Source organism: Saimiri boliviensis, chromosome 1, assembly GCF_048565385.1.
Source record: "Saimiri boliviensis isolate mSaiBol1 chromosome 1, mSaiBol1.pri, whole genome shotgun sequence".
NCBI lineage: Eukaryota > Metazoa > Chordata > Mammalia > Primates > Cebidae > Saimiri > Saimiri boliviensis.
This window is the reverse complement of record NC_133449.1, coordinates 182,654,127-182,680,571: the sequence shown is the minus strand read 5'-3', so window position 1 is coordinate 182,680,571 and position 26,445 is coordinate 182,654,127. Positions and strand designations below refer to the sequence as shown.

The 26,445-nt window shown below is 40.7% G+C and overlaps 1 protein-coding gene across 4 annotated transcripts in view; it reads left to right on the top strand.

The window, feature by feature from the left end:
• The window catches only part of MEGF10 (multiple EGF like domains 10), a 172,470-nt gene that overhangs the window by 127,972 nt on the left and 18,053 nt on the right, over positions 1 to 26,445 (top strand). For 2 of the 4 annotated variants that reach the window (XM_074381945.1, XM_074381926.1), the window contains exons 10-19: positions 339 to 513; positions 1,814 to 1,934; positions 2,746 to 2,909; positions 5,084 to 5,186; positions 14,975 to 15,121; positions 16,312 to 16,446; positions 16,986 to 17,114; positions 20,371 to 20,499; positions 22,656 to 22,784; positions 25,207 to 25,341. In XM_074381945.1, coding sequence (XP_074238046.1) covers positions 339 to 513; positions 1,814 to 1,934; positions 2,746 to 2,909; positions 5,084 to 5,186; positions 14,975 to 15,121; positions 16,312 to 16,446; positions 16,986 to 17,114; positions 20,371 to 20,499; positions 22,656 to 22,784; positions 25,207 to 25,341 — 1,367 coding nt within the window. The remainder of the gene's footprint in view (positions 1 to 338; positions 514 to 1,813; positions 1,935 to 2,745; positions 2,910 to 5,083; positions 5,187 to 14,974; positions 15,122 to 16,311; positions 16,447 to 16,985; positions 17,115 to 20,370; positions 20,500 to 22,655; positions 22,785 to 25,206; positions 25,342 to 26,445) is intronic. The other 2 variants (XM_010339202.3, XM_074381937.1) reach the window with 2 other exon arrangements.

Genomic DNA, 26,445 nt, shown 5'->3' with positions numbered 1-26,445 from the left:
AAATGGTTTGGTATTGTCCGTTGGATGGAATTTTTTTTTTAGCTCTTCTCATAGAGTTGACCTCTTACAAAATTAATGCGGTCAATTTAAGTGAATTAAAAAGAATTTCAGACAAAAGGATGTGGTTGTAATAGTCATCCTGCTAGAGATGATGCTGATTTCATACATTTCTGTAGTACCCATCAGGTTTCAACCAATCAAGCTTGGGAATGAAGTTTGAATTATTGTACGTGGGATTACCCACACATTTAGTGATCATTGCTAAAGCAACATTTGCACAGAAGTTGGGTGTCATGTTTACCCCAAAGTGACTTGTTTCTTTCATCCATGTCTCTCAGCTGTCACCCCATGTCTGGAGAGTGTGCCTGCAAGCCGGGCTGGTCAGGACTCTACTGTAATGAAACATGCTCTCCTGGATTCTATGGGGAAGCTTGCCAGCAGATCTGCAGCTGCCAAAATGGGGCAGACTGTGACAGTGTGACTGGAAAGTGCACCTGTGCCCCAGGATTCAAAGTGAGTGACTAGGGCTCTGGAGGAAGAAGAGGGGAGCAATGTGAAGTATCTCACATCGTGATTTATATGACCTTTGGTGAAATACAGTGAATATGCTAAAGTCATCCACATCATTGAGAGAGAGAAAATGAGGAGAAAAATACTAATAGAGATATAAGGAATTACCTTAGTATGATGACCGGGAAAGCTGGTAAAACGATAAATGTGGCATCAATTTTTAATATATATATGTCAGAAAGTATAAAATACTATAATATTCCTTAAGCAATTTATTATATTGTGTTTTATAGGTGACAAAGAAGTTACTTTTCCAAGTAGATTACTGTTATTGTTGACAGCTCTTATTTCTAATTCCATGAAATTTGAAGACACATTGATTTAGCGTTTATAATGTATTTACATTCTGTAGTTAGCAGTACATAAGTTTTTAGGTCCCTTTGAAAATCCAGACCCTATAAATATGCCTATATGCTAATAGAGCAGAATTTTTCTTACAGCTTCTAAGATTTAATAGTGATAGGCTAGGAATCTTTGCTTTAAAGAAGAATGTGTTGTTCTGGAGCTCTTCCTTCCCATTTTAAAGAGAAAATTGAAATATGAAGAATGTTGATGATTATTCCAGAGCACATAATGTAGAACTGGTGGATCATAAAGTCACAGAGCTGCGAGGATCTTTATAGGGTTTTATAACCTATGTCATAACCCTTTGGTTCAGCCCTTGAATTAACTTTATCTTAATAGTCCCTTCTGTTTTGAAAGGAGCTGACCTCCAGTCGCCTTTGATAGCCTAATTCTATGTTTAATGCTCCCTGTCGGATAAAGTGAATCATGTTGCTGGCTGAATGTGTTTTGTTGCTTTGCTTTACCCACTAAAAATATTACATATTATATAAGGATGTCTCAGAAGGGTTGAGATCAAATGTATGGTTCATATTGGTGTTTATTTATTGAACGGAATTTTATAGATACAGCCTATTTTTATATATCTACTTGTCTGAGCAAGGACAAAGGATTTTTATTGCTGTTTTGTTTTAGTTCTGCTATGAAGGCCAAACTAATGTAGGTGCAAGCTTTTCTGGATCCCATTTAATAATATATCCTAAACATAGACCAGCTAGTATTGTCCTTAAATTTCTAAAATGTGTATAGTGGTGACATTATAACAAATTTAAAAATATATGGTGTGTTAAAATTAGAGAGGAAGTATAATTACCATTGCCCAGGTATATTTTTGTTTATTTGTGTTGGCCTTATTTCAGCTGGCAAAATTGATCGCATTTTACTACTTGTGCCTGTCTAGGGAATTGACTGCTCTACCCCATGCCCTCTGGGAACCTACGGGATAAACTGTTCCTCTCGCTGTGGCTGTAAAAATGATGCAGTCTGCTCTCCTGTAGATGGGTCTTGTACTTGCAGGGCAGGTAAGAATGGGTAAATAAGTCTTTAATTTGATCCTGGTCACGCTATCTCCTAAAGACACAAAAGAAAGAAACCTTAACTGGGGTTCTGGCTCCAGTTGCACCAAAATTCGGTGTCTGCCTTCTACAAGCCCCTCATCTCCTGTGGCCTGGAATGCTTTTCTGAATCAAGGGAAGAGGCTCACATTAGATGATCTCTGAAGTCACTGCCAACTCCAAAAGTCTGTGAGTCTGTGCACTTTTAGGAAGAGTAAACAAGCAGACATGTGTTCATGCTTCTAAATTGTCTGGCTTGGAGTCATGACAAGAAACGCAGCCAAGCACCAATTTTATATGAGTACCAGAACGTGTTCATCCTCCAGGATCCCGGATACACTCTGTAGCTGGTTAATGGGGTTCTGCCTTAAAGATGGCGTTGTGTTTTCAAGCAGAATCTTTCATCTCCCTTCCATCTAAATATTTCACTTTCCTGATCTGACCAAAACTTAGGATTCCACAGTGTGCATCACTGCTCATTAAAGGTGCTCTGACTCTATATCTCTTCCTCAGTAGCCTACTAGTATTTCACAGTGTTGGCATCCTTAACAGATCACACAGCACACATGGCTCTTTGGGTCCTCAGGGGTGCCTTTTGTTCATTTCTGATGGAGGCCTAACTTGGCAGAACCCATGCTGTCTGCTGCTGTGGCTGGGGCTGGAAGGCACGGTTGTGCATCTCCAAGGTGTTTCTAAAGAGAAATGTGGCTTGGACTGGCTCAGCAAGGCTCCCTGCTACCTTCATTGGCTCACTTGCTGTGGCATTCTTGTTGCACAGGATGGCACGGGGTGGACTGCTCCATCAGATGTCCCAGTGGCACATGGGGCTTTGGCTGTAACTTAACATGCCAGTGCCTCAACGGGGGAGCCTGCAACACCCTGGACGGGACCTGCACGTGTGCACCTGGGTGGCGTGGGAAGAAATGCGAACTTCACTGCCAGGTATGCACGAATCAGTGCCCTGATGGAAAATGCCTGCGAGGAGTTGATGCCATAAAGTTGGCTTCTTTTTGCAGTTTTCCTGTTAAAGCGGCTCAGTGTGTACCAGACTTTGGTAACTATTGGAAGAATCGAGGTGTTTGGATTCAAACTGGATGTAGGATTGGAAAAGGGATAGACATGGAAACTGGTTAGATAGGCTCTGTGAGAATTTCTTCCTTCTTTTCCTTCCTCTTACTCAGTTTCCTCAAGCCCCACCCTTTATTTTCTGTTTCTTAAACACCCATCTCTTGGTGGCAGCCAGTGAACAGCACTGGTCAAACACTCAGTGTATGCCTGTCAACTCTCCAAATATTTTGTTTCCATTATCATGGAAATCCCCCTGCCTTTAGGGTGGAAAATAGGGAGTTGAAAGGAGAGGTGATTGATGTCACAGAAATGCTCACGGAAGTGTTGAAAGAAGGTTTGGAAACAGCATCTTTTAACATAAGTATCTCTGGTACCATAAGAATCTCCTTAAGATGTCTCTATAGCTCACTCTATTCCCTTGACCTACTTTGGAGATACATGTCATTAGAAATCTCATACTGCATCTACTTCAGGCTGTCAGGGAGTGCAAATGGGAAGTGCATTCTGGAGTAAGCTGCTGATAGTTATTTTCCATCACTCTCTCTTCCTATGGCAATTCTTTTCTCCTGAGCCATTAGGCATTCTCTCTGTGGTGTGTGTTCTCTGCCTCCAGGACATCCTTTGATGGCAAGATAACAGTGCAATCCCCTGAACTGGGCCCCTCGAGAAGGGCCTTCCACAATGCTCTTCTCTCTCTGGGCTTCCTCCTCATTAAGTACAATCCACTTCCCAAAGTAGAGAGGATTCCACTCATGGATATTCCATGCCTTCAAACCCCTAGGACAGAGTTGTCAGCTTTGCTGCCTCTCATCAGACTAGTGAACAAATTAATCAGTACTTGGAGAGGAGCTTGAGGTCACTTTTTACTGCCTATCTGATTGTAGACAAAGCAAAACCCCTGGCACAATCTCTTTTCATACCTTAGAGGAGTTAGTCCATCAATGAAGGCTGAGGGTTTAGTGGTTCATATCATGACAAAGCTAAATCCTGCGCAGCTCTATCAAACATTGGTGGGGCCTAAAAAGTGATTTTCTTTTTCTTATTTTAACAAGTTCTGGGCAAATAATTATTCATCTGGCACCCGCTACCTGTCTATGCTGGTGCCAATGTTCCTCCTCCATTGTAACTCTGCACCCTGTTTTTCTTAGTGCTTGGGTGGTGCTGGGGAGGCCTGTAGTGCCTCCCTCAATTTTCAGAATCTGGGGTGAAACAGCTGAACTTTCCATCCTTTCCCCACAAGCAAAACGATCATGTCCCTGAAGAGTCTTGTCTCCGTCAGACTATCCACACTGATGTATGTGCATGTGAAAATATAAAAGATCTGGAAGAGGATAAGTGAGAGGTGTGTCGACTCATACCTAGGATTGTGAGTCAGAATACTTTGTGTGGCTTAGACTTCTTCCTGAAAAGCAGGATAATAATTCGAAAAAAGTAACAAAAGATCTTTATTTTTCTTGATAGTACCATGTATCTCATTGGCAACTTATGGCAATGAACTTAATTCAATTAAAACTATAATTTTTTAAAATTAGTTTATGATTAAAAAATTTTAAATTATAAAATTATAGTTTTAAAACTATAATTTTAGAGCATTTTGTGTTGGTCAGGGTCATTTTTGTGTGGGTCATTCTCTCTTTTCACTAAAGAAATATGTTATAGGGGACACTGATCTATTTTGTAAAAACCTTTAGGAACAAAAGAAAATATTTTTATAAGTTGTAGCTTATAGGATACACTTCTTTTAAATACTTGGCGTTTTTACATATATTTGCATATATAGATACCAGTATGTTGACATGATTGGCTTCACCATTTATGTGTTTCAACTGTTGTGTCAGGCATAAACAGGGGTTTGAGTAACTTTAAAACCCTGACTTCCTGGAGCCGATATTCTGGGGACTAAGAAAATGTAGAAAGCGGTGATTAAGATGCATCCCTCTAAGGAGTGTTTGGGACAGCAGGGTACTATATGTGAAATGGCCTTTTCCTCTCCTGTCATGGAATTTCCCAGGCCCTCATTGCTACCTTTGATGCTGTCTTCCATGCAGGATGGCACGTATGGGCTGAACTGTGCTGAGCGCTGTGACTGCAGCCACGCCGATGGCTGCCACCCTACCACAGGCCATTGCCGCTGCCTCCCTGGATGGTCAGGTGAGCGCCAAGCTCCGCTAATTGAAAGGTGAAACCCACCAACTTAACACCTAGTGCTGTTCCTTGTTATTTCACAGAAACACACACAAGTCAACTTTTCCAAAAAAATGAAAATTCGATAAAGTTTCCAGTAAACTGAAACCTTTAATCTACAATCCAGGGATGATGTTTTCTTGATTTGTGCAGGGGCAGTTCTCTTGACCTTACACATAAGGTCCAACTGTCAAAATTCAGGCCAGCAAGACGGGGAAAATGTGAATTGTTCTGAAGAGTTCAGCAAGACCACTGTGGGGTATTTTGAGCACTGAGGAAAGAATGATTGAAATAAACCTTAGAAATAAACAAGGGTCACCTTAGTGAGGCAAAAAAAAAAAATACTCGTATTAATATGGCAAATATGCATATGCATTTTATTATATGGTTAATATGTAAATATTAAAATGTTCATTGCTAAAAGTAAAAGTTTTAAAACTTTCTTTTTCTTATGATAATGTTTGGGTCACAACAAATCCATAGTATGATTGAGTATAAATTCTCTAACCACAGGGTAGGAGTTTCTCCTTATTTATATGGCTTCATGGTTTTAGCCGGGAAGTTTGTCAAGCTAAAAATGGTCCTGAAAGAAGAAGAAGTTTTTGTTCATGGTATGCAGACTTGCTAAGATATTTAGTGCTATCTTCCAAATATCATGAGCAAAAACATTGTTCTTCTTCTAGGATGACTTTACATTCCCACCAGTAATGTATGAGGGTTCCATTTTATTCATATCCTCACCAACACTTGTTATTATCTGACTTTCTGATTCTAGCCATCCTAGTCAGTGTTTGGTGGTGTATCATTGTGGTTTTGCTTTCCATTTCCATGATGGCTAATGAGCTACCCACAGACACAAGGCCTCCCTAACCCTGTAGCTCTATCTTGACTTGCAAAACCTGAGATAACTCTGACTTCACAATAGGAAATTCTGCCTTTCAATGTTTCTGCTTGGCTCTTCATCCCCAAATGTGAAAACTACATCACACTAGGGATTGAACCAGATTTTGTGACTTTACTAGGGTTCTTGAAGTTCTCAAATGGAGTGATTAATACTAATTTCTCAATGACCACGGCGAAGCAAAATAACATTTTTAACCTTCTTGCAAATTCCGAACTTTCCTAACAGAGGGAACCACATCATTTGTTTTGTACAACACTCCACCAAATCTACTTTTGTCTTATGAATGTAGAAAGGATGTGAGATGTTCCTGAACACACCAGTCACTGCTCAAGTGTCCACCTGCTTTGATGATTTAGAACCAGCCTGTGAAAGGCACATTCTAGTGTACACGAGAAGAGCAAGAGATGTGATCTGGCCTGAGGCCAGCCGGAAAATGTGTTCGTTGCATTCCACAGTCTGGGTCATGGGGTAAGACAAATTATGCCATCTGGCCTTAGACCTATCAAGCTCCTACGGGAATGCAGTGGCTTTGTCACACAATGTAATCTTGTAATCCTCTGTCCATCTGTGACCGGCCTGCTTCTCTAAAAGGGAAGACCACTGCTTCATGTTGCTCTATTGCTTGTTGCCCACCATCTCTGCCTCATGGCCTGTCAGTCATGATTGCTCCTAGGCCAGCTAAGTTGCCCCAGTGTCTCATTTCTGGGTCTTCTGTGCGGGCTGTTGGTCTGTGAGCATCTGTCGGTATCAAAGCCTGCTATGAGGTCATCCCCCACACTTACAGAATACATATTGTACACAGAAACATATGTAGAGGAAAAGAGAATTACTGAAATTCCAAAAGACACCTACAATTGGACCAAAAAACAATTGGTTTAGTTTTTTAAAGGAAAGAGCAACTTCTGTATAGTATTTGCAAAGGACATCATTTCATTGTCTGCACTGGACAGACTAATAAGTTTTTACCCATAAAATTATTTTGGGTTAGTACCTTGTAAGGACATTTCTGAATGTGAAGAAGGTTTTACTTTTCATTTAGACACCAGGTTTAAGGCTGAAAAGTAAATATAATCCCAGGGAAGCAAGTAATTCTATTTCCTCTCATCCCTGTTGCTGAGATTACTGTAGGTGAAATATTAAGTATCCCTGGACAGGGCAGCAGTATGTAGGGCAGGCAGTTTGTGTGTAGTGAAGCTTTTATGAATAAATCTGTGAAATCTGACACAGAACAGAGGGCTCTTCCCCTGACCAAATCAACAAGATGGCCTTAAGTGCTCCGTCAACTGTGGACATTGTGGTCAGGTAAATTTGGAGCCAGAGGTAATGGTCAGGAGGGCCTTGTTCCTCTTTACAAAGGAATTGACATGACTAGATTGAGGAAGTCTCACCCTAAGGTGACATGCCAAGGAAGTTGGCTTGATGTCTTATCATGTACCACATCCACCATTTCTTATAACTACAACCCACTATGTAGTATTTGACTGTCTAGGCTCTCAAAGGAACTGAGGCTTTTTTATTTCTGTTGTAATTGATAGTTCTTTTTCACCCAGTCATAAAATAAGTCCTCAAAATATACTGCTATGAAAAGTAACCAAAATAAAAGTTGCATCTGACATTTTAGATCCTATTTCCAAAATAAATATACCATTTTTTCCAAAAGAAAAGGCATGCACTTTTATTGTAGCATGTGATTATTTAAAACCTTAATTTGTTGTCATTTTTAGTCAATAGACTATTTTACCAATAAGAGGCAGGTTGCAGTAGAAGAATGGGGGACAATGAGATACACTCAGGATTTAGGTTGTGTTGTTTGCTGCTGGTCCTACACCTCTGGCACACAGACACACGCACACGCGCAACACCCACCCACACTGAAATTTCAGATGTCAATGAAATATAATTATGAGTGTGTGTGTGTACACATGTATGTATATTTCCAGAGTAATGGAATGATGTGCTTTATATAGTATTTTGCCAAAATTACAGAAACAGACAGAAGTTTATGTCTTCTTTTCTGCTCTGACTTCAGTCAGCCAGAACACCCATTTGCTGAGCATTACAGCTAATCAAGATTGCATTCCAACTGACTGGGAACATGTGCGGTCTCCAGCCTCCTTCCCAGCCCTGGCTAAGATCACTATCACCTGGGAACTCTTTGAACATGCATATTCCCAGTCCCCACCTCACACCTACTAAATGAGAATTTGGAAAGTGGCTGAGAAGGAGAAAGAGTACGGAGCCTCTGCCCATCCCTAAAGCACCTTTGACACAAATTTGGAAACAATTTGGAAATCCCTCAGGAGGTACTCCTTGGCACATGAAGTGCAAGCAGGATTTCTGCCCCAACTTAGCTCCTTGGCCAGGGGCTCTTGCATAGCGCACAACTTGCAAAACCTGACTTGGTGGCCCTATCTGCCCTGGTGGCCCAGGCAGGCAGTGGCAGTTACTGGTCTGCATAGCAGCTTCTGCTGTATTTTAGTTATTGAAGAGCTTCGGATCTGGGGCCCATTTCTTTGACAGAAACCACATAATCAGTGGAAAATGAGAAGAGGAGGTTTAAGGATGTGTTTATACTAGAATAAGAAAGTTAAAGGCTAAACAGATAAAGAGAATAGGACACCCAATCAAATTCTAGGGGTCTTGAGAAAGAGAGATGAGATTAGCAAGGCATGGTGTAATTGTAAGGGGATGGGAAAGGAGAAAAAGAGGAGAGGTCGGGGGGCTCATCTGAGGCCAGCCAGGAAGGGTGGAATTGGAGGGAGGAGCCCTGTGGGCAAGTTGATGAGAAGAGCCCATTTCTCCACTCTTCCCAGCAAGCAGAGCTAGGCCTACAGTGGCCTCAGCCTCTCTCCATAAAGAAAGCTCTCCTTTCCATGTTTTCCCAAACACAAAGGTTGACCAGCTGAGTGAGTGAACTGCTCCTTCAGGGACTGATCTGTCCCAAAGTGATGTCTTATGCAGCTAAGGGATGCCCAAATTATTAAAATAAGGGGAGACCTACCTTACTTTGTCCAGTGACATGTAAGTGCAAATCCTAGTTGGAGGTAATAACTTTAGTCAAAGAGTTTAATTAACATGTCTGCACCCAATCAGCCACAAGTACAAATGACTCACCATCTGACCCTTTTGGGTATTGAGGGGTGGAGAGTGTGTCTGCAGGTTCATATGTATCTGTCTGTCTGTTTGGTCTTGAGGGAGGGGATCATATAAAAGCAGAAACCTGGCCCCCTGACCTGAGGGTGGAGGGAGGTGCTCATTTCCCCCGACCCCCCTGCCAAAAAAAAGGCTATAGAAAAAGCCAAAACTCCAAGATCTGCCTAGCAATCCTTTCTGCTTGCTTTTATCTGAGTCCAAGGCAGGCCATGGTCTTTGGTAATTTTTTTTTTTTTTTGTCTTGCAACTGCAAAGACAAACATCTCTGATTTATATGACTTATCAGGACTTTTTTCAACTTGGTTGATCTATATAAAGCAGATTCTTTTTTACTGATCTTTAAAATCTGTAGTATCCAAATAGAAAGATTTGGTTTAACAGCCATTTGTTGAGTGTCTCCAAGTTCTCTGTAACCGTAATGCTTGGGTGCTGGAACCCAACCCATGCTTGGAGATGAATGATGCCAACTCCCATCCTGCAGAAGCTCACATTGCATCAGGACAGCCACTCTGTCGACAGAGATGGATATACCAGTGAATAACTTCTCTATACTACACCACACTACACTATGCCACTGCTTTGTTGGTCAAAGGATTAGAAAAGCAGAAAAAGTGTTGTGACTAAATACTGTAGTTCCTCCATCTTATAATTACCAAGCCCAATTATTATTAACAAATATCTCGCTTTTTTCTAATATATGTTTAATAGCTCGTTGCCCAGGAACAAGACATTGAATCAAAATCATTTCCTTCATTCACTAACGCTCCAAATATTGGAATACTGGCATAAGGAATATCAGCAATTAAGTAAGACAAGGATTTGGGGTTACATCTATGAGAGGGGAAAGAATGACACCCCAGATGATTTATTTACTGCATTCATGCAATCACAAATGCCCAGTGAATGCTGATTTCACATTGAGGGTGCTGGCATAATGCATCAGGCATTAATTGCACGAACATTTCTTTAGAGCTGCTTAGCTGAAGTTTATCATGATCATTCAGCCATTGCCTAGCAACTTGTGAAGGCTATCAAAGAGCTCTTTGTCCTCAGTCCTGGCAAAAACAGTCCCTTACAAATCTCCTTATCAGCATTAGAACATTTATCAGAAAAAAATGCTCCCATTGAACCAGAGATGGCTGCAGATTTAAATCTATCTCTTTCCCATTTTCCCTCTTTTTCCCAATATTTTAGGAAGTTATTTCCTGTAATATTAAAGTTTTAATCTGTTTTTTGCTAAAACTTCCAAAGAAATTTCCTTAAGATGTCACATAATTCTTTCATGGCCTAATAATCTGGGCTTACATTTAAAAACACAGACCTGAGTCCCCAAACATATATCTGCTCAAAAATAAACAAGGCAGACATCTCCACCCACTTAGCAGGGAAGGGTCCCCATTTTTGGTGCACAAACTATGAATATCTTGGGCTTCCTGGTTTGAGTGAAGACTTATTTGGGGAAGCAAAGAATGACGTGGTTGCTTCATCCGTTGGAAAGTGGTCCTGAATATCACGTAGGAAAGAGAAACTATGCTTATCAATTTATTCAACAAATATTTATTTAATACCTCCCATGTACTAGGTGCCATGGTGTGCAAAAACAGGCAATGTCTCTCCCTCAGGGAGCTGCCGAAATTAATGACCTTTGGTGGAGTACTGGAGGGGAGTCTGCATGTGGATTTTCTTCTATAACTCTCCAGAATTCATCTTCCCCTGCGTCTCAGCTAACGTTGACTTAGTTTTATGCCTTGTCACTTTAATCATTTATTTTACTTGAGGAACCCCAAATGGGGTTTCCCCAGGTAAAAGAGCACCTGACAGGTTTTCTTTCTTCCCAGGCGCAACATGTTCTGCCCTCTGCTAAAGCACAAATCTGGTTATGCCCCTTCCTTCTTAAAATTGTTCATTTGGTCCCTGTTAACACCAGGGGGAGGTTTACACTCCATAGCATGGCGCTCTTGGCTCAACTCAAAGTGGCCACTGTTTGGCTGCCCAGATGTCTCACCTGCTCTCCTCAGCCCCTGAGTTTCAGCTGTACCCAACACTTGGAATTCCCGAAGGAAAGACACTTCTTCCGGCCTCTGAGTCTTGAGTCTTGCAGCCACTGTTCCTTTAGCCTGCAGTCCTCTTCCCGCTTCATAAGCCACCTCCTTTCCTGATCATGATCCCAGGCAGAGAAGGGTGTTCCTGTTCTGTGGTCATTATCACCTTGGAGTTGCTTTTTTTTTTTTTTTTTTTTTTTTTTTTTTTTTGAGAAAGTCTTGCTCTGTTGCCAGGAGCCAGGCTGGGGTTCAGCGTCTCCATCTCAGCTCACTGCAGCCTCTACCTTCTGGGTTCAAGCAATTCTCCTGCATCAGCCTCCCGAGGCGCACACCACCATGCCCAGCTAATTTTTGTATTTTAGTAGAGATGGGGTTTCACTATGTTGGCAAGGATGGTCTGGATCTCTTGACCTTGTGGTCTGCCCGTTTCGGCCTCTCAAGGTGCTGAGATTACAGGCGTGAGCCACCGCGCCCGGCCGGAGTTACATTTTTAAGAAGACTTCTCACCAGCAAGCCAGTAGTTGTCCAGATCCCTTGAATGTTTGTCGAGTTGGGTTTCCTTTTGTGCCTTTGACAAACAAGGAAACAAAAAGATGTCTTACAGGACTCAAGCAAAGCTGGCAAAAAAAAAAAAAAAAAAAAAAAAAAGGAGATAAACATAAATAATACACACATACACACACAGAGCCAGAAATCATGGTTAAAGCAAAACTTACAACTCTTCATCCTGGAGAATGTTTCATTGCAGGGTTATCCTTACGTGGAAATCTTCCGCAGTTACATATATAAGGTGCAACTTAGAGAAACGCCTACCCAACACTCTCTTTGTGGTACTGCTTAAAATTCCACAATTAGAATATTTATTTCTTAGGCTCTTAGAATGTGTGCGCTCTTAAAATATCAATATTCTCCAGAGAAGGTATGACTCAGCAATAATAAATGTATCTTGTCTATTTCTGACTGTAAGATGAAGGGAAAAATAACCAGGAGGGCACAGAGGACCAGAAGGAGAGAAGCAGCAGTAGGAAAAGAGGGTGCAGCGAGAGGAGGAAAGACAACTCCATACCGTTTCCTGGAATTGTCCCCTAACTGAGACATACTTGATATTTATCTTCACATAGATCAGGCATCTCTGCAAAATGCTGACTCATTTTTTACTGATGATAGAGTAAAATAAAAGGGCTTGAATTTTAAGAGAGGGTTGGTAATAGAATTTTTATCATTTATATTCAAAGGATAGATTTTCTTGCAATCCTACAAGAAAAGTTATTCTCAAGTAAGCTTGGGTCTGTTGAAAGATGCTTATATGATTGGATACAGAAGGTTTAATCAATAATATATAGAATTTTGCTATAATTCTCTGGACATGAAATAATGGGTAAATCATGTGAAACAAGCTTATCTCTGCAGCGGATCTTCTTGATATAGGTTGGGCCTTGTTACTTATAAGAGCATTACGGGGATATAGTTGATTATGACTGATGGCTAGGCTAATCAGCTGAACAAACCTCTTAAAGAAAGAGGAATCAGTTATGAAAGAAAGGATCTGTTTATTCAGATTTGCCTAACTGGCCTGTAGTCATTTTTCTTAACATGCTCTGATTGAGAATGTGCTAAGCTATACATAAATCATGATAACCTATAATATAAAAAAGTAGCATATACTTTTGACCTTAAGTGTACTCCCTTCTATCTTAACTGAATTTATTAAGTGTAATTTGAAGGAGTGATCTGGCAAGTAGTTGATGAACTGAGTCATCATAAATGGCAAAATCTTCCCTCTCCCCCAAGTCCCCACCATAACAAAAAAAAGCATAAAAAATCAGGACTAATATTTCAGGATGATGATCAGTCAGTTTAACCAGATAATTACTCAGCTTCCACTTCTTCAGACTGTTCATTGGGATTTGCCTTGATGGCTCAATGCCCTGGGTTGGTTGTCTGAGTTTCTGTAATAAGCAGGTGTCCCCATCTTGTCTGTTTTTTTTAAGCAGGAGTTTGGGCTCACAGTCAGCGTCTAGGACCTGAATTTGAACTGAGAGTGAAGTCTTCAGTAGGTTACCCTTGTTGGTACTTTCTTTTAAATTCACAAAACAAAGTTTAGGTTTGCAGCCTTGTTTTGAAGTGATTTACTGCTTAATATGCGTGATGCTTCTGCCCACTGTAGGTGTGGATAAAAATTCCAGGTAGGATTCTGTGGCTGATGTGTCACATTTTGGGAGGGCAGAGTGTGCAATTTCATCTCAGTTTTTCAAAAGAGATTTGAAAGGAAAAAAAAGGTAATATAGTCATGATTGCAAGAAAAAAACCAACATCTTAGGCCCAAATTTCATACTTTATTCAATGGGAAACATTTAAGCCCCAACTGGATTTATGAACAGAGACCTGGTCTCCTTTCTTCAGCCCATGGTCCAAACTGAAATAAAAGTCTATTGTTGGTTCAAGCTAGACACAATGAGGTCTGCGGGCTTTCTTGCCTACTTAATGGCCTTTACCATGCCGGAGCCTTTCAGAAGGGAAAAAAAAAACAGGAGCAGTAAAAAGTGGAGAATTATTGTTCACCGGAAATGGCATACCAATTAGCAACATTCATGTTATAGTTTGGGATTGCTTCCACGTTAAGGTTGAGACTGTGGTAACTTTTTGCTTGATCATTTTAGAAGCCAAAATTATAACACAAGACATGACTATCTCAGCATCGTGGTGCTGGGTGATTGTTAGTATTCTGGAATCCTGGAGGGTGTGCATGCTTGCTCTTAATGTGTTTTCATTTGGTCTGAGGCCGGCAACCGCCAGTTCACTACTAATTATAACTTATTGCCTTTCAATGTGAAGAGGATTTCTTTGAGTCATGAGAAATTCTGGCAAGAAAGAGGCCCTTATTGTATTTCCAATACGAATATACAGAGGAGACTTTTGTTTATCTCAAATAAAACCTGGTTCTGGTTTTATTTTTGCAACCTTGGCTTTCCTTTATGTGTACTTTCGGCATTTGTTTATTAATTCTAGTTTCTCAATGTTTAAAATGAGAGTTAAACACCTGCATACAGTTTCATAATAATCCATAGCATAGACAACAGCTACAAATAATGTCGGTTGTGATATTCTGCCAATATCTCTCCAATGTAAAACTTGATTTTTCAGGAGGAATTTGGTGGCACATGTCAGTGCATCTTTCTGTTCTGCACAATGCACCAACAAGTTTTTTTAAAGATGTTTATTTGTTTAATCTAGGGGAGCGGTTTCTTTATGTAAAACATTTTATGTAACTACATTGCCTTATCCTTTTCTCTGTGAAAACAAAGAATGGGAGGAGGAGGAAGTCACTGAGGGCTAAAAGATATTGTATTTTTGATAAAGTTTACTTTTAATAGACAGAGCCCTTGGTCTTCTGCTTTGCTCCCTCATCCTGAAGAAGAAAAATCAATATAACAAAGGTGTGTTATTCCTTCTTCATGACTCCATAGAAAATCATTCTGGGTATTATTTTAACATTATGATCATACTGTGTATTGATATTTATAAGATAATAACTCTCATTGCTGCTCTTGATCCTCAGGTTTAATACTGTGAACTTAGTCCTCATCTTGGAATTAGCATCTGCAGAAGCTCCACACTGCCTCTCACTCAGCCTTGCCCCGTGTACATTGTTTCAGGTGTCCACTGTGATAGCGTGTGTGCTGAGGGACGCTGGGGCCCCAACTGCTCCCTGCCCTGCTACTGTAAAAATGGGGCTTCGTGCTCCCCCGACGATGGCATCTGCGAGTGTGCACCAGGCTTCCGAGGCACCACTTGTCAGAGGAGTAAGTGTCTCATTAGGCAGTAAGTTCCACCTTCCCTTCCCTGGGCACCATGTACAGAATAATGATCTCTGTTCCACCTTTAAGTTTATAGTGATGTCCTGTTGGACTTGAAGGCAGAAGAGAGTGTAATATTCACTTGTCCTTTGCAGAACTACTTGAAAGCACTTCTCTAAGAGCTTCATTCTTTCCAGCCTTCAGAACTAACCTAATAGATGGGGATTTAACCATTTCTTCTGGGTAATTACTTCATTGCCTCATTGGCACCACCATCAGGATATATTCCTTCATCCTTCCCGAAAGCTTGCAAATGGTGTTCTAGAAATTCATTGACCTGTAAATATTTTATTCAGCAATTTGGCATTGGCCTTACCTCAATTACCAGACGTCAACATCAGCCAAACCTTGAGGCAAATCATTTATCCTGCTAGTAGTCTTAAAATCAGTGCTATGGGGAAAATGCAATTGCAAAGTTTAAAAAGGAGGCTGTTGACATTGGTTCTCAAGACTTTTAAGTTAGAGAAGGATCAATAAGATTTTACTAAATCTTTAGGTAATTGCAATCAAAAAAAGAATATGTCACTAATTATGTTACACTATTCTAATTTCCTTTTTCCCCATAAGAATTCTGTGCAGTTATCCTATATTTAAGTCTGAATGATATCTTGGCAAGAACCTAAGTATGTAGCATTTTGCTTAAACACTTTCGATGACAGTCATTAACCTGGACCATTTTGAGGAGGCAAAATCTTCAAATTTTGACTGTCGATCTATTTATTGCCAGTTAACGACTCGTAAAGAATAAAAGATTAACAAATGGTTTGATTATTTGAGACTCATTAGTATTTCACAATTTTTTTAATCTCTTTATTTATTCAATGAAAATTCCTTGAGCCCCTGCTTTACGCCAAGCCTTGAGCTAACTGGGGTCTTAAATGGGAAAATAAAGAAGAATAAGACATTGACTTCCCTCAAGAAATTCAGAGTTCAGTGGCTTCTTTTCCTCATTAAAGCGTTCCTTTGTTCTTTCATTGTTCCTGTTTTCTACGTGGAAAATTCTTAGTATCTTTTTTACTTTTCTTTAAGATTTTGTTTTTTAACCTGTAAAACTTTAACTAGATCCCCATGTGGAATGCGAGAGAAAGATAACTGCATCTCAGAAAAATAACTGCTGATTTCCCTTCTATTTTCAGTCTGCTCCCCCGGTTTTTATGGGCATCGCTGCAGCCAGACATGTCCACAGTGTGTTCACAGCAGTGGGCCCTGCCACCACATCACCGGCCTGTGTGACTGCTTGCCTGGCTTCACAGGCGCCCTCTGCAATGAAGGTAAGGCACGAAGCATCTGGGACGGCTGGGTGGTGATGAGTGCCCCGGAGAGTCAGTCCTCAGGCTTCCCCTTGGTCTTCCTGAAGGCCATGTTTTCAGCTCTCTGCTAGGAATACCTTCTTTGGTGCTGTATCTGCAGCTTCTCAGATAGGACTTTGAGCTTTGGAAAAGCTGGTTTTCCTCTCCAGCAAAACCTTTTTATTCCCTGAGTTGTGCTACTCTGCAGTTTTAGCTGGACATGCTCTCCCATGAAAAATCAATATGAGGAAGGATTTCGACTCCCAGGGCAAGAAGTCTTGAAGTCAGATTTCTAGAAGTGCAATGACGTCTCCCGGTTTGTGACTGCCTACATGAGAGTCTTTGGCTTCATGGATTTGTGAAAATGAGCCCATTCAGGATGAGGGAAGCTGTTGAGCAGAGACAGCTACCAAATGAGCAGCTGGGCCTGTGACCTTTAAAGTCATTTCCTGTGCTAAGATTCTAAGATTCTGTGAGGCCGGTTGTGATTGTGAGTTACTGACGCTATAGCTTATTCGCAGTGTGTCCCAGTGGCAGATTTGGGAAAAACTGTGCAGGAATTTGTACCTGCACCAACAATGGAACCTGTAACCCCATTGACAGATCGTGTCAGTGTTACCCGGGTTGGATCGGCAGTGACTGCTCTCAGCGTAAGTCTTGTTTGGGAACAATTAATCAATCATTTTTTTTTTCAGATTCTTTAGGATTGAAGTATGAGTGTTTTTATATAATCAAGAAAGAATATATGACTAACTATAAAACACATTCTACATATGCTTTTTTTTTTTTTCCATTAAGAGCTTTATGCAATGGTCCTATATTTAAATCCAAATAATGTCTTGGAAAGAGCCTAAATATGTAACATTTTGCTTATCCACTTTTCAGCGATTCATCATCCATTGAAATAAATACAGAGAAAGAAAGAAATGGAGTTAAATGACGTGAGCCTTAGAAACCTATTGGGATCCTGAGTGGACTGCCCACCTAATATGCTTACCTTCACCTTGGCTTCTCCCAAGTGCCTTCCACATCACTGGATTTCAGACAGGAGTTGTGTGACTCTATAAGGGACTATATAGATGACTCTTAGAGTATGCATGTCATGAAAAAAATGACATTGACTATAAGTCATTCATGAATGTTTTGAAAGGGTCAGTGCAACTTCTAAAAGTATTCAACTTTTGACCAAGGAATAGCATATGTATGGGGTAATCTGGTTTCCTTCATTACAAATTTTATGAAACACTCTCAGTTCATATTGAGTTCCTCCATGATGCACACAGAGAAATGAAAGAATGACTGTGTCCAGTTATTTTACATGGTGCTTTATTGATGATTTAATTCAAACTTCACAGTTACAATCAACCTGCACATATTAATTGATAAGCAATATGTTTTTTGCTGGAAGATTTTTTTCTGAATGTTAATTTTTTCCATAAGTAGCCCAGGCTGTACCCCATTTTTAGGAATAAGGGAGCAGAGCTAATAAATCTCAGAAGTTTAGCTCTTTAGTAAAAGAAGTGTTATTTAATATGTGTTCACTCCATTCTGTTGGCATCACTTGAGAAGAAATCAGTCTGTTTAACTCTACATGTGTTGCAAGGGCTCTGACTAATGGTTGGGCATATGGACAGATTGATAAAAACGTACTGAAAAACAGGATTTGAGAAGAGTAAAAGATCCAATATCGTTGTCATAAAATGATTGATTTATATTGTTCCTTTAAAAAGTAGTCTTTATTTTGGAAGTTCTTCCCTTACTCATTTCGAGGAGGAATGTGCTGAAAGGAACAGAAATAGAAACACAACTGTGAATGGAGACTATAGTGTTGCCTCCCCCCTTAATCACTCCACAGGAAGCTGATTTATTTGGCAAGAGCCTTTGCTTCTCCTGGGGATCATTGATTTCATTGATTCCCTTATGGACTCTACAGAATCATCTTAATATTTCTTCTTGGCTGACTGTGAGCCTGTCTAAAGAGAGCAAAGCCCTTCCTGGTGAAAACAGACTTTGAAAACTTAAAGGCGTACATTTAAAGGGCAGGTGTTCTTGGGAAAATGATTTTTTTAAATCCCTGTCTCTACATTTACCTTTTAGGAATATTAAGTTGAATAATCCTTATTCCCATTCTATGATCATAACAAATATAGGGAGGACAGCCTAATGGCAGTGGGTTACTTCAGAAAAATATATCATAGACATAAATGGATTTACAAAAGCTGGTTAAGTATCATCTAAGGAATGGGTTGTTTTAGGTAAAGAGTGCTTCACTGAGCATCAGATGGGCTAGACACTTCGATAGTTTTCACCGAGTCTTGCTGTGGCTTTAAAAGAGAGAAGCTGGTTTTGTTTGACAAATAACAATATTATTATTAATCTGTTTGACCTTGTTTGAGTCACTATTAACATTTTATGGGCCTCAGTTTCTTCATCTGTAAAATGAGGGTGTTGTACTTAGATAATTTGTTCTAATCTTCACTCGAGACCTCAAGTGTCACCTGGTATTTTCCTCTTGCTCTTAGACAAAAATGGTGCACACAACTATGGAAGAATTTTTTTCATTTTAAAAATTATTTCATATGTATTATGGATTGTCTTTATTGGTCCACATTCCCTACTGGATAGCCATATAGGCAGTCCTCCTTTTATGCAATTATGTTCCTGAAGTATTAATATAAATAAAAAGTATGTTTTGTCAATGAAATTATTTTACCCCATGATCTTATGTTATTATTTCACAGATATTTTATCTGATTTTTCTGATGGCCCTTTAATCGGCAGTGACCCCTAATGATTTAGTTGTATTATTTTCTGCATCTTCCAATTAAGAGTTTTTACAAGTAAACCAATTTTTACATGCCACTGGGAACCTCTCTCTCTCTCTCTCTCTCTCTCTCTCTCTCTCTCTATATATATATATATATATATATATATATATATGTATTTTTTTTTGAGATGGAGTTTTGCTCTTATTGCCCAGGCTGGAGTGCAGTGGCACAATCTCGGCTCACTGCAACCTCTACCTCCCAGGTTCAAGCAATTCTCCTGCCTCAGCCTCCCAAGTAGCTGGGATTACAGGCATGCACTGCCACACCTGGCTCATTTAGTATTTATTAGAAATGGGCTTTCTCCATGCTGGTCAGGCTTGTCTTGAATTCCCAACCTCAGGTGATCCACCTGCCTCATCCTCCCAAAGTGCTGGGATTACAGGTGTGAGCCATCGCACCCAGCCGGAACCTCAGTATTTAACAGGAGCCTAAAGTGTCAAGTCTAGAGTAGACTGAAGAGTACAGGATTTAGAATTTGTAAGCATGAGCTATATGGCCTTGGGTCCTTTAACCTCTCTTGAGTAAAGTCATTTTCCACACCTTATCTCTGCTCTAATGTCCTCTCCTCAGACAGGCCTTCCTTAAAGGAGTAGCTCCCAAAATGATCGTCTTCCTTATCTTCCTTATTTTTTTTAAGAGTACTTGCCACCACCGATTTTTCGTTTTCCTGGTTGGTTGGTTTGCCTGCCTCTGCTACCAAAATATAAGCTTCCAGAGGATGGTTTGGACTTTGTCTTATCCTCTGCTATCTCCTTTGTGCCTGGAACAGTGTTGGGTACATAATAGGTGCTGAATGAGTGTTTGTTTAGTAACTGAATCTGTAAACTTGAGGTGATTTTGTCTGAGCCACCTCAGTCTGCAGTTGTAAATGATTATGTATGTCAGTAATGACAGTCGTTGCTGTTGAGCTCAGAGGCCATCTGGGATTTAGTGCAGAATTCAGAGCAGCATGCTTTCTTAGTTCTGATGTACACTGCTAACCTCTGCCGTGCAGGGAGATCTGTAGGGTTGGATGGAATTTCCCTTCTTGGTATTGGCCTCAGAACTCTCATGGACCTCTCCACACCTGTAATTTCAGCATGTCCACCTGCCCACTGGGGCCCAAACTGCATCCACACGTGCAATTGCCACAATGGAGCTTTCTGCAGCGCCTACGATGGGGAATGTAAATGCACTCCTGGCTGGACGGGGCTCTACTGCACTCAGAGTAAGTGACAAGCCTTCTGAGGCTCACCAAGGGGAGACTCATCCAAGGAGGAAATAGCCTCAGCCCCCGCATGCATGACCGGAGCTCACCAAGGGTCCCGAGGTTGGAGTACTTCACTCTCCTAATGACCTCTAGACATTTAAATTTCTCTAAGCAATTGAGAGCTGCTACATTCCAGGTATTCTGTCTCTAGGTTCTATCAGAACACTGAGGTGGAGCAATGCTGTGATGGCCTACGGTTTCTTTCTCTTCTCTCCTTTAACTAAACCATATTGATATGGATCAAATGCTCAATCCTATATTTTAACAGCACAAAAGTTAGGATAAGTATAGAAATTAGAAAGGTAGTGAAGACAACAAGCCTCACTGCCTGATTTAATGTGAGCTCTTGGAAAAGATGGAGTTCTGTGGCTTTCAAACTGTAGCAAGCTTCAGAATCACCTGGAGGACCCAACAAATGCAGAAGCTGGTCCCATCCCCAGAGAGTGAGAAGCAGTGGGTCTGGCCTGGGACCTGAGAATTACCATTTTTGTCAACTGGTAGTAATGCCAGCTTGGGGCCACGCTTTGAGAGCCATTGCTCTAGTTCTTTTCTCCATTTTGTATCTCATAGCATCCTAACCATTTTTTTTTCTTCCACGAGGCTTTTAGTGTGATAGGATATAATGTGCAAAGTACTCCAAAGCTGAGCATCATTGGGGAAGGAAGATGATTCTCTGCCCTCTTACCTTCAGTTGAAAAAAGGAGACAAGACAGGAAGGCATGTGTTATGATTAAGTATTAATAATAGCGGATAATTTAAAATAATAGCAAGAAGCTGAGGAGGAAAGATGGGTCCAAAATTGAGCAATTCTTATCTAATACTAATTAGAGTACATAATTAAAGAAAAAGCTGAAAAAGTCTTTCAAAACTTTCTAAGAGAGAATGTAGACCTTGAACCAAAATTTGAAAAGGATAATTGGTAAGGAAGAAGGCTGGCCCAAGCATATTCTGCAGAGATCATATATCTATAAATATTGTTTCACTTCTTAGAGAAAGGTACTTGTAAGATATTATTAATAATTCTAAAATTAGAACCTGCTTCAGAGAACCCTTTTTTAAGTGCAAGTAACATGATATAGTAGGAACAACATGGGGTCTGGAGCCAGACCTCCCTGTGTTTGAATCACAGCCCTGCCATTCTGCCAGTTGCCAGCTGTGTGACTTAGGGTACTTGGGGCTTAGTTCCTGTCTACAGGATGGGAATATCCATCCCTGAATTTCTGGGCTGCTGTAAAGATTCAACAAGAGAATTCATGAAAAGAATCTGGCACAGAGTAGGTAGGTGCACAGCAGAGGGTCATCCGTGCGAACTGGCATCTGGGCACTGCCTCTGCTTCCTGAAAGTCTCATAAGAAAAGGGGAAAATGAAAAGCATATGCAATATTTGGAAACAACCACTGAATCAGCCTATATTGAAGTCTTTGTCGTGCCAGAGATCCCCAAGGCACTCTTGCAGGGCAGCTGCCAGCCTGGGTAAGCCAACTGAATTTTTGGGCATCTTTAGCTCAAGAAATCCGCCGGTCTAAGCATTGGATATTATGCAGCAGGGCGAAGGTGTATTGCTTTTTACAAGGCACCTGTATAGTTATTTTTTAAGGTAAGCATTCTAGTGCACCTCTTTAGGGAAATTGATATTACCTAAGTTAATAACAGATATAGTGGACAAGGCTAGTGGTGACAATAGTGACGTTCTGTACTACAAACAAAAGCATACAGATAATTTTAACATAGAGTACCCATCTCAGCCCATTGGAATTTTAGTCCAGGATTGTAGTAGAAATGTGAAAGAATGAAAGGAAATGTCCTATTCTTCCAGGGTTGAAGGGACATTTTGTTAGAAGGCACTAGTCTTGCCTCCAGGGGTACCAGTGATGGTTACAGTGACAGGAATGGAACTCTTTTGCCTTCTACTTATGAATTACAGCCTCCTTGCAAGAGGCTCATCTTGGGACTTCAAGGAAGCTCTTGTGGCAAGCTGAGATATGTACTATTCACTGTATTCGCTGATGGCTCAGTGTCCTTCAAGTTGAAACACAAATACGTTGGAGGCAGGAGTCTCCAGGTGTTTCTCTTCAGCAGCCTTTTGACTCCTGATGTCCTCCCTCCTCCCACAGGATGTCCTCTGGGGTTTTATGGAAAAGACTGTGCGCTGATATGTCAATGTCAAAACGGAGCTGACTGCGACCACATCTCTGGGCAGTGTACCTGCCGCACTGGGTTCATGGGACGGCACTGTGAGCAGAGTAAGTATGAGAGCATGACATCTCGAGGAAGTATTTTTTTTTTTCTCTAGAATCAAGTTTCCTAGATGCCTGGAAATGTTAAGGCAGAATTCACTACTCTTAGGTTGTTTGAGCTGATGGCTGGTTACTTCTCAGCATGATTAACTTCCCTCTCAAAGGTCAGGCCTCCCTGGGATCATCGCTGGCTACTCAGCGTTCTGGGTGGAGGAGGTGTGATTACAAGAATGAAGACAGAATTCAAGTTTTCCTTCTGTTCTTTGGGGCTCTCCCTTCCTCTCCTTCTTACTTTTGGAATGTGGCTGCTCAGAGCTTTAAAAGAGCTAGTTGAGCTTTCTTCATGGCAGAAGTGGGACCCAGGTCTCACACTGGAGGGCAGTACATTCGGTGGGGAGGAGGGTTAGTGGCCCACGACCAACCCCTGTTGCTGAGGAGGGAACAAATCCATGCAAATATTGCCGCCCTTTCCACAACCTTCTCTAGATAGTACTTTTATACTCCTTGCATTAACAATTTCTCATCTTAGTCTTAACAACCTTCAAGACAACATACTGCCTTAATTTTTTTTTAAGTCTTCATATGCTGTTGGAATTACTCATCCTTATTTTTTAATTTCCACCCCACTATCTATGTATCTTCTCACAAACTTATAAGAACATTAGTCTTAATAAAATTGAGTATTTCAATACACAATAATAATTCCTTATTATTCCATCCCTCTGTGACTTTCATTCAGTATCTATGATAAATAAATAAGGGCTTGCCTGTAATCCCAGCATTTTGGGAGGCCGAGGTGGGAGGATCACGAGGTCAGGGGTTCGAGACCATCCTGGCCAACATGGTGAAATGCGTCTCTACTAAAAATACAATAATTAGCTGGGTGTGGTGGCGCACGCCTGTAGTCCCAGCTGCTTGGGAGGCTGAGGCAGGAGAATTGCTTGAATCCGGGAGGCGGAGGTTGCAGTGAGCCCAGATCGAGGCACTGCACTCCAGCCTGGCGCCTGGTGACAGGCTCTGTCTCAAAAAAAAGAATAAATAAATAAATAAGGACTTAGGACTCTATTGGACCCACTTTATCATGATAAAACCTTTTAAGCAGGAGAAGATGAAGAGCAATTTCTGTTCACCAGTTTGTACTCTAGGGAAGGATCTGCCGAGCTGATGGCCACAGGAGCAGTGAGGCCTGGAAGGGTTGATCAGGATAGCAGGACTCTGGCAATAAAGTATCCCTCCCATTCCGCTCCACTGGCACCTCACAGAGCCACTTTGAACCTGGTTGCTTCGTTATTACATGCTAAACCCTAGGGTATTTTTGCATATCCTCTTTCTCGCAAATATAACAAAAGTGACATCTAGGAATCAGCTCAAGACAGAGACAACCCAATTTTAGTTTTGTATCACTGTTTCAATGAGTCGTGAAACAGATCCTGACTGAGTGTCATGGTTGCATACACACCTCTTTTGTGCCTACAAATATTGTGGGTCTGTGTATAAATGTCTAAGCATATGCATGGAAACCAGAAGAGGCTCAAAATTTTATTTGAATGACAGATAACTGGTTAGGGTCTCGTTAAATGAAAACCTCTTAAGTGCTTCCGTGATTACTCTCAACAGCAAATTAAAATGTCTGTATTTTGGAGACTTCTCCCAGTGATTATTTGTAAACAGAAACCCTGTATTTGACAGAGAATTCTAATAATAATAGCACATTGCCCCCTGCTGCTCACTTTATGAAAAGCATCAATATTTTGTCACGAAGATTTTTAGATTTAACATGTTTACACTATTCTTTGAAATTCATGCCTAATTCTTATTAAGACCACATCGTAAGAATCCCATTATTTTTGTCTTTAAGACGTCAACCTGCATATCCAGAGTTTGAACCATTCCGTAGCAAATGAGGCTCTTACCTAGAAAATCAACAAAATTTGTTGTCTGCCTCTTCTCCTATTCCTGGCTAATTCCATTGAGAATGTGCATTTACGAAGATTCCTGAGCCTACAGTAAAGTATATATGTTCTCAAGAATATATTTTAGTTTATCTTTAGTTTATACTTTTCAGTATAGGCCTCTTCCAGCCCACAGTTTTGCCTGGTAGACTTAACTCAAATTGCCCTTAGTGATCATCTGTTTCATAAGAATTTCACAGACTCTCCGTATATCATAGAGGTGGGTATGTAGCAGCTGACAGCGTCAGGAGCTCTAATGTCGAGCAGCCCTGTCTCTAACCCTGTGCAACCTGGACTGTGAGTGTTCGTGATTCCGGGAATGCTGTCCAGTTCTGGGACACTCTGGGGGTTACAAGTCAGCCTGAACAGGAATCCTCTGAAAGGATTCATCTAGAGATGTGCAAGGCTTGCAGTCAGAGACAGCCTTGCTCCAGATTCCCAAGGCTGCAAAGCTACATCTGACTTTCCTTCTCTAGAGTGCCCTGCAGGAACATATGGCTACGGCTGTCGCCAGTTATGTGACTGTCTGAACAACTCCACCTGCGACCATATCACCGGGACCTGTTACTGCAGCCCTGGATGGAAGGGTGCAAGATGTGATCAAGGTAAAGGTACTAGCAAATAATCCCTCTTACCATGTGAGCACCATCTTCCAGGCAATGGGGAGTATTTTCATTTATGTTATCTAGCATCATCTTCACCATAGTTGTAACTGGCATAATTGGTGACTTATTTAATTGCCAGATGGATCCCTTATTGTTGCTTTTTGGCAAATAAAGAGACAAAAGCTTAAAGAGGTTAATTTTCCCAAGGTCACACAGCTAATATCTAGAATATGTCACAGCTTCTATGCCAGATTTTTGTTATTCTAAAACTCATGAACTTTCTTTTGGGTCTATGATTTTTTTTTTTGGCTTTATTGAGGTGTAATTGATACACAAAAACCACACCTATTTAATGTATACAATTTAGTAAAATCTGAACTTTTTATACACCTGTGAAACCATCACCATTATAAATGAAATATTCATCACCATGAAAGTTTCCTCATGCCCCTCCCTACTTCTACCATCCCTTAAGCTCCAGGCCACCACTCATCTCTTTTCTGTCACTATAGACTAGTTTTCATTTTCTAGAATTTTATAGAAATGAATTTTTATACTGTAAAATTTGGGGTCTGGCTTTGTTTACTCAGCATAATTATTTTGAAATGGAACCATGTTGTTGCACATATCAACAGTTCAGTTCTTTTCATTGCTGAATAGTATTTCATTGTGTGGATATACTATAATTTGTTTACCTATTCACGTGCTGATGGACATGTGGATTGTTTCCAGTTGTACTACTGATAAAGCTGCTATGAACAAGAGTGAATCAAGTTTTTGCATGGACACGTGCTTTCATTTCTCTTGAGTAAATATTTAGGAGTAGAATAATTGGGGTTATATGGTAGGCATATGTTTAACTTTTTGTAAAACTGGTGCCCCTGGTTTTTAACTGGGGTGTGTATCACAATGACCATAATTGTCATTTTCGTGGTCCCATCTGAGAAATTCTGAGTCGGGTTGGGGACTCTGAGAAAGTTCTTCTGATGGTTCTAAAGCATGCCCTCCAGAGAGCCACAGCTTCTACTGCATGTGGTAGTCCCTGCTAGGCAATAAGCAGATAGGTTATAAAAGGCTTTAGAAAACTGTCATAGATGGAGTCAGCTTAAA